Consider the following 8,192-nt stretch of genomic DNA (forward strand, 5'->3'; position numbering starts at 1 on the left):
AAGCTTTATGGCGCTATCCTCATTCATGAACTCATACTGTAGGTCTCTATCCATATGACGCATAATTAGGGCAAGTGCCCTGGAATTGTCAATCTCAGTTTGAGGGTCTGGAGCAGTTCCTTCAGAACAAAGCTCTTGGATTGTATGCAATAAGTCACGAGCAATAAGGTGGAGCTCAACATCCTGAGCCCACATTAGGTATCTTTTGCCTGCATAATCCAATGGAACAATATCGAGTATGTTCGAGTTTGACATCCTGAAAAAGGGTGAAACATGAACGAATTAGTTTCGGAGATAAACTTCCACGAAAACTAAAAATAATAAGATTTCCGAGCTATGCTACCAAGAAATCAATTTCCAAGAATATTTGGATTAGACCGAAACATTGATGTTTAATATGGTCACAATTTGATGCTTGCGGACGCTCTTAGTCCGAATATTATGAACGCTCTTAGTTCATTGATTACGAACGCTCTTAGTTCGATAATTATGAACACTCTTAGTTCATTGATTACAAACGCTCTTAGTTCGTTTATTATGAACACTCTTAGTTCATTGATTACGAACGCTATTAGTTTGTTTAGCGTGAATCTCCACAATTCCGCTTATTAAATAATCGAACCCATGTTCGTATTATACAAATCCTGCAGCAAATTAAGGAATCTAAAAGACAAGAAAGCAGGAACTTTAATCTTTAAAAACTTACTTGGTGATTTAGGGCTTGAGTCACACACGTGTTGGTGCAGGCGTGATGGGGCAGAGCTTGCAGCGGTGTCAGATACGCGGGGCAGTAGGGACTGCAATGGCAGCGTGTATGCAAGGTAGCAGTATTGCGAGGCTGCGAGGCTGTTGGGTGGCTGGTGTGTTGCGGGAGTGCTGCTGAGGGTCTGCGAGGCTGCTGGGCTACTGGTACGTTGCGGGAGCGCAGCTGCGGGGCTGCAAGGCTGCTGGGTTGTTGGTGTGTTGCGGGGGCGCTGCTGCGGGGTGTTGCGCAAGGGCTGCAGGCGCACGGGCGCGCGAAGTGTGTGGCAGGAGCGCAAGGGCGCGTAGCAGACGTGCAGCAGAAGGCGCGGGGCGCGCGTAAGCGGGCTGGTAGACGCTAGCAGTGTGCGTTGGCTGCAGGGGCAGCAGGGACGCTGCAGGGGCAGCGTGGGCTGGGCGCAGGGCTGCGGGGAGCAGCAGTTGCGCGGTGGGGAGGCTGTAGGGGGCTGCGGTGCGCCAGTTTTAGGTTTTAGGGTTTTTTTTGTTTCTTTTTTCTTAAGCTAGGGTTAAAGCTCATACTGATAACGTGTTTAAGTGAAAATGAATTGCAGGGAGAATTGTGTTGTATTATTGATAATAGGAGCCCTTTATATAGGGAGTTACAGAGTACATGAAAGGTAATAGAATCCGAACATAACTAGGAAATCTAGAACCTTCTCATATTACAACTCTACGACTAAAACCTAGTTTGAAGAGGCACACATGATGTCGACTTCCTTCAACACAAAGTAAACTTTTTGTTTGCAAGCAATGTCTTCTTATATTCAGGCTTGTCAATAATTACAAGCACAACCATCTGTTTGACTCTTTGACTGCTTATATTAAAAGCTTCTTTTGTTCATGTGAGGTGACTCTTCTTATATCCGAAGGCTGATTTTTGATGCATTGAAATTTGATAGAGGTGGAAGTTGGAACGTATACCAACATAAATGGAGTTTCACTAACCCCAAACAAGGTAATTAGTAAATGGAGTTCATGTAGACACTTTTGGTTATCCCACCAAAATAGAACGACAATAGCTTAATTAGGCCAAGTGCATCATGCAAACGTTAGGTTATCTCAGTCCGAATGTTTTTGAGCTACTAACTGGTTCGCTGTTTGGGTCGTTCCCTCCATGGAAGACACTTGTGCCAAGTCCGAGACCAATTCATCTCTCGCTTTGGTAACTTGTGTCTCAATATGATGGAATCGATAACCTGATCAATCTTTGCCCTGTTGCTCTCTTCCGTGGCCAAACAAGCTTCCAACCTTTTTATTTGTGCTTCCAACTCTTTGATCATGCATGGCCTCGGCAACTTCCTTGTCCAAGGCGACCATTTCTCTCTTCACGTACCTCATCATACTTTGAAGTTTTCCCTGTTGCTCTCTTCCGTGGCTAAACAAGCTTCCAACATTTTTATTTGTGCTTCCAACTCTTTCTTCACCTCATCTACATGTACCATGTATATCGGATATGGTGTGTCGATCACATAGATGAGACCATGTGTATTTTTGCATAAAAGGATGAATTTCAATTCCTGCAAAGGTTAGGGTAATACCAATAAATCTATGATATTATAGATAAAGATATTAGCAAAGAATAACAATATAAAGGAACAACAATTGACACATTTACATTTGTACAATATTTCGAGCATTGAAATTTAAGTATGGCATACTTAGCCATATATAAATATCAATTTCATATAAGTTCAATAAGAGCTCTAGATTCATAACTTTGTGAAAGTTAAAATATATTGCAATATTATGAATATGATTCCAATTTTATTTTTTCAATTAGTCTTGTCATAGTACTCATTAGAGCATCTTTAGCAATGCTAGCCATTTTTAAGTAGTAGCTAATAAGTTATTTTAGCTAGCCACTTTAGAATTACGTCGGCATCAATGCTCTCTATTTTAGCTAGTTTTGAATTTATATTATTTTTTTAATTGAAGATTAAATAGTTTAAATGTATTTATAAATTACATAAAATAACTTAAAAAGAATGTTTTAAATTATAGAGAGCCTCATCCCGCTCTCTATATTTATGAGCGAGATAGCTAAAAGTTATAATAGAGAGCTATTTAGGAGTCTGGTGCAGCTGCTAAAATAGATAAAAAGCTAAACATGCTCTCCAAAATAGCTAAGGAGACAAAATAGAGAGTCTGCTAAAGATGCTCTTAAGGCAAAAAGTTACTTTGGCTATAATAGAAATATAGAATGAGTATATATTAGCTTTACACTTTTTATTCCATGAGTGAGCATAAAGGCTCTTTCATTCATTCATAGACTTGTTCATATCCCAATCAACTTTCAAGAAGCCAGGAGCTTTTCCTTCTTGTTTTATCAATCTGCTCCACCATTTATTTTCAGCTTTTTTCACTAGGTGAAATATATTTCCCGAGCCAACACTATACCTACTCTCATTTACATCAACCTTGTCATAGAGATCAAGATCAACTACATAAGGTATCTTTTCTGCTCCAGTTGTAGCAGAGAATAGAAACTTTCCTTCAGGCTCCAGTTTAAGCTTTACGTCCTCGGCATCAGGCAACTCAATAGTGATGTAAAGCGTATCAGGCTGCTGTGCCCACTTCACAGTAGGATGTCGACTCATGGTGGCGTATGCAATTGCAAACCTAGTAAACATAGTCTTTAGGTTATCCCAGTGAGACTGTTTTCGAGTTACTAACTGGTAAGCTGCTTGGGTCGTTCCCTCCATGGAAGACACTTGTGCCAAGTCAGAGACCAGTCCATCTCTTGCAGTGGTGAGTTGTGTCTCGATCGAATCAATAAGCTCATCAATCTTTTTCCTGTTGCTCACTTCTGTGGCTAAACAAGCTTCCAACCCTTTGATTTGTGCCTCCAACTCTTTGATCATGGACTTATATTTGGCAACTTTCTCGTCCGAGGCAGTAATTTCTTTCTTTACCACATCATACTTGGAAGTTTGTTGCCGCACAACAAACTTCTTCTGGGTAATCGAGACTGATAACTCTGAGGCCACCTTCAACTCATCTTGAGCTTTAATGAAAGCAGAGGTTTCTTCCGAAAGATTACATTTGAATGATGAAAAGTTAACCTTCAATTCTGAGGGGCATGACTCGGCTGATAGCAGTGTGGCTGAGTAAAGGAGAAACGCTTCTTGCACTTTGGGATCAGCTAGAGCTTTTAACCCGCAATCAAAGATCTTCTGGAGTCCCTCCTTCGCCAAGGCAAGCTCGTCCTGGCCAACAAACAACGGAGCATCCAACTGTGGATGAACATTGATGCTAGGATTTGGCTTGGACAAGAGACCAGTAACATCAACAACCATTGCATCAATGCTCTCGAGCTTGGCTGAAGATGATCGACTCTAAAAATGCAAGTACGTGCATGAGTTATTGGAAAGTGGACAATACATAAAACCAAAAATAAAGGACAAAGCTCACCTGCTTGGCCCACAATTGTTGGATCACTTGAGCATCTAGATATTTACGGCAGGAGTAACACCAAATTGATTTATTACTGTTTCAAAAGATGAGCAAAACAGAAGACATATTCATATTAAATCATTGCAGAAGAAGAAAGACATGAGCCTGTAATTTGTAGAAAACATTGTGATGGTTACCTGCAGTATACAAAAAGACAATGCTTTGTCTGATTATAATGCTCAGTAGCATGTCTGTTAACATTACAGAAGACGTCTTTACAGGACAAACAAAACCAATTCGCCCAGGGATGCTGACATCTACACACAATTTTCATATCTGTACAAATTAGTAATATGAGGTTTTCTTCAAACTCAGGTACTCATATTTTGATGATGTAAGGGTAGAGAATCGTCCTAGAGCTTTTGACTATAACTATTTAAAGAATATGTTCAATGAGAAAAACACTGAATTCCTTCTTTCATCAAAACTGTTTTCCAATTGATGGCTCTAATGTACATGTAAATTTGCAAAGCTAACTGCATGCACATTGTTGGCTGAGGTGACTTAGCCAGTTGCTTTGCTAATGCAAGCACAACACTTCCAAGAAGGGATCTACTTTTACATGAAAAGGATGGCGAAAATCTCATAGCAACAGTAACAGTTGGGAAACTTCATCCATGTGTTTTGAGAGAAAAAATGACAAAAATGAAAACCAAACTCTGAATAGAGAATATTCTTAAAGGATGGCTTTTATAGGAAAACAATCATTTCTACAACATTGAAGTGGAATGATCAATTGGGAATCTTGCTTTCGGAGATACCAAACAATTATTCAATCTCAAGGCTCAAGCAATAGAAAAGCATAGGGTGACGATTAGAGAAAATAACTCATGGCATGGCAGTATATAAATTTCAGAGGACACTAACAAAAGATGGACGAAGATGAACCTTTTGCAAGGAGTGTCAGGGCTGGGAACGCCAGTGAGATCACAGGACACAAAAGCCAAGTGATGATCACACTGTTTCTGGCTCTGTACAAAACAAAACCCAAATTACTCATTGCAATCTGCAGAAAAGAAAATGTAGATAGGTAACTTTAAAAGAAAAGCCAGAGTTAGAGTAAGCTTTGATTACCATGGCCATGTTGCAGTTTACCTTGCTCTTCTGGAGGTTTGAAGGAAATCAAAGTGGCCAAATTATAGACTCACACTTGAACTTCGTTTTTTATTATTTATTTATTTTTTTCGATGACACACTTGAACTTTGTTTGATGGTGAACAAAGTTACAAAGTACAAATTGTTTTGCAAGGAAGTATACCTTCGTTTGCATGCAAAGTATACCATGTTTGCAAGCAGCGTCTTCTTATATTCATGCTTGTCAATAATCAGAACTCAGAAGCACAACCATCTGTTTGACGCTTTGACTGCCTATATTAAAAGCTGCTTTCGTTATTGTGAGGTGACCACTAAGATTCTGAAGGCTTTTTTTTTTTTTTTTTTCCCGATGCATTGAAATTTGAAAGAGATGGAAGTTGGAACGTGCACTAATAAATGGAGTTCCACTAAACCCAAACAAGGTGATTACTAAATGGAATTCATGTAGACACATGTGGTTTATCCCACCAAAATACAAACAACAGCTTAATTAGGCCAAGCGCATCATGCAAACTTAGTAAAACTAAGCTTTAGGTTATCCCAGTGCGATTGTTTTCGAGCTACTAATTCGTTAGCTGCTTGGGTCGATCCTTCCATGGAAGACGCTTGTGCCAAGTCCGAGACCAATCCATCTCTCGCGGTGGTGACTTGTTTCTCGATGGAACCGATAGCCTCATCAATCTTTGCCCTGTTGCTCTCTTCTGTGGCTAAACAAACTTCCAACCTTTTGATTTGTTCTTCCAACTCTTTGATCATTGCCTTGAAGCCGGCAACTTTCTCGTCCGAGGCGACAATTTCTTTCTTCACCTCATCATACTTTGAAGTTTGTTGCAGCACCACAAACTTCTTCTGAGTGATTGAGGCTGATAAGTCTGAGGCCACCTTCAACTCATCTTGAGCTTTGACGAAAGCAGACGTTTCCTCGGAAAGATTGCACCTGAATGATGAAAGGTTAACCTTCAATTCTGAGGGGCATGACTCAGCTGATAGCAGTGTGGCTGAGTAAAGGAGAAACTCTTCTTGCACTTTGGGATCAGCTAGAGCCTTTAACCCGCAATCAAAGATCTTCCGGAGTCCTTCCTTAGCCAATGAAAGCTCATCCTGGCCTCCAAACGACTGAGCATCCAACTGTGGATGAACATTGATACTAGGAATTGGCTTAGACAAGAGATCAATAACATCAACAATCATTGCATCAATGCTCTCTAGCTTGGATGAAGATGATCGACCCTAAAAATATAAAATGTGTGAGCGAATGGAAAGTGGACATGAGTCTCTTCCTTTTTGAGTATGGCATCGCCGGCCACTCCTGTTGGCAACATCCAATACCTAAAACCAAAAATGAAGGGAAAAGCTCACCTTGGCCCATAATTTTTGGATCACTTCAGCATCTAGAAATTTACGGCAGGAGTAACAGTAAATTAAATTGTTACTGTTTCAAAAGGTGAACAAAACCAGAAGACATAATTATAATAAATCACTGCAGAAAAGGAAAAGACTTGAGCCTGCAATTTGTAGGGATATAGTAATGGTTACCTGCAGTTGACAGAAAGACAATGCTTTGTCTCCTGATAATGCTGAATGAAATGTCCATACACACTACTACTACAGAAGATGTCCTTACAGGACAAACAAAACCAATTCTCTTTTGGATGCTGACATCTACAATATATGAAAACCATTATACAAATTAGTAACAGGAGGTATGAGTCAAAGTCAGGTGCTCATACTTTGATGGTGTATAATAAGTAGAGAATCCTGGTAGAGCTTTTCACTTTAACAATTAGTTTGAAGATTTTGTTCAATTAGAAAAAACTCTGAATTCCATCTTTCATTGAGATTGTTGGCTCTGGGAATGTAGAGGTCAGATGTGTAAAGCTAATAAATGTACCTAGATCTAGGATTTGAAGAACAAGCTAAATTTGGCTGGGTTGACTTAGCTAGTTGCTTCAAACATAAATATTTCCAAGAAGGAATATCTACATTTTCATGAATAAGGATAGCGAAAATCTCAGAGCAATAGTAATAGTTGGGCAACTTCGTTCATGTGTTTAGAGAAGAAAAATAAAAGAAAAGTGAGAAACAAGCTCTTAATACTTAATAGGCAATTAATATTCCATCTCAACTTCTCAAGCATTAAAGAGGATGATGATTCATCGAGAGTAACTCATGGCATGGGAATATTAAAGAGGAAGATGAACCTTTTGCAGGGAGTGTCAGGGCTGGGAACGCCAGTGAGATCACAGGAAACGACAGCCTGGTGGTGAGCGCATTGTGTCTGGCTCTGGACCATCATCGATCACCAAACAAAACAGAAGCAATTAATTATAAGCTTTTAAAAAGAAGAGGCAGAGTTAAGAGTTACTTTTATGGGATCCGACAATCTGCGGAGAATAAATTGTAGAGAAGAGCAAGAAGAGTTAAGGAGTCTGCTTTGATTACCATGGCGAAGTTGCTGTTGATCTTGCTTTCCTCTTCTGGAGGTGTGAGGGTACCTTTTTCCTTAAAAAGCGACCAAATTAAACTTGGTCCTCAATTCCTCATAGACTTGCAGTTGACCTTGCTCTCCTGTTCTGGAGGTGCGACGAAAGCATCATGTAAAACCCAGCAAATTGAGTGTTGGGCTTTAGTTATTTATTTTTCCAAATCTGCTAAGGTCCAAATTTTTGGGACTTGACCCAAATTATTTAAAAAGTTACTTAACAAAAAAACTTAAGTAACAAAACATATTTGGTAAAATTCAATAAAACAGTTTATTCTCCGTCGTCTGAGAAAGTATAATAATATGGCTGATTCTTCTATGGCCACTGCCACACACATGACACGACTGCCTTACGTAAGATTATGAGAGATTCATCAAAAGTGAATTTTTTGGTGATATG

General features: G+C 39.6%; 2 protein-coding genes across 2 annotated transcripts; both read right to left on the reverse strand.

Moving 5' to 3' along the window:
- Positions 1 to 3,017: 3,017 nt before the first annotated feature.
- LOC133737101 (uncharacterized) lies at positions 3,018 to 4,272 on the reverse strand. The gene is made up of 2 exons (XM_062164723.1): positions 4,174 to 4,272; positions 3,018 to 4,097 (listed from the first exon to the last, which is right to left on the reverse strand). The coding sequence occupies exon 2, from the start codon at positions 4,056 to 4,058 to the stop codon at positions 3,018 to 3,020; it is 1,041 nt and encodes a 346-aa protein (XP_062020707.1). The 5' UTR covers positions 4,059 to 4,097; positions 4,174 to 4,272.
- Positions 4,273 to 5,683: 1,411 nt separating this feature from the next.
- On the reverse strand, positions 5,684 to 7,849 carry LOC133739106 (RING finger protein ETP1 homolog). The gene is made up of 5 exons (XM_062166828.1): positions 7,753 to 7,849; positions 7,512 to 7,594; positions 6,847 to 6,972; positions 6,670 to 6,742; positions 5,684 to 6,540 (listed from the first exon to the last, which is right to left on the reverse strand). The coding sequence occupies exons 1-5, from the start codon at positions 7,753 to 7,755 to the stop codon at positions 5,815 to 5,817; spliced, it is 1,011 nt and encodes a 336-aa protein (XP_062022812.1). The 5' UTR covers positions 7,756 to 7,849; the 3' UTR covers positions 5,684 to 5,814.
- Positions 7,850 to 8,192: the final 343 nt, after the last annotated feature.

This window comes from Rosa rugosa, chromosome 3 (assembly GCF_958449725.1).
Source record: "Rosa rugosa chromosome 3, drRosRugo1.1, whole genome shotgun sequence".
NCBI lineage: Eukaryota > Viridiplantae > Streptophyta > Magnoliopsida > Rosales > Rosaceae > Rosa > Rosa rugosa.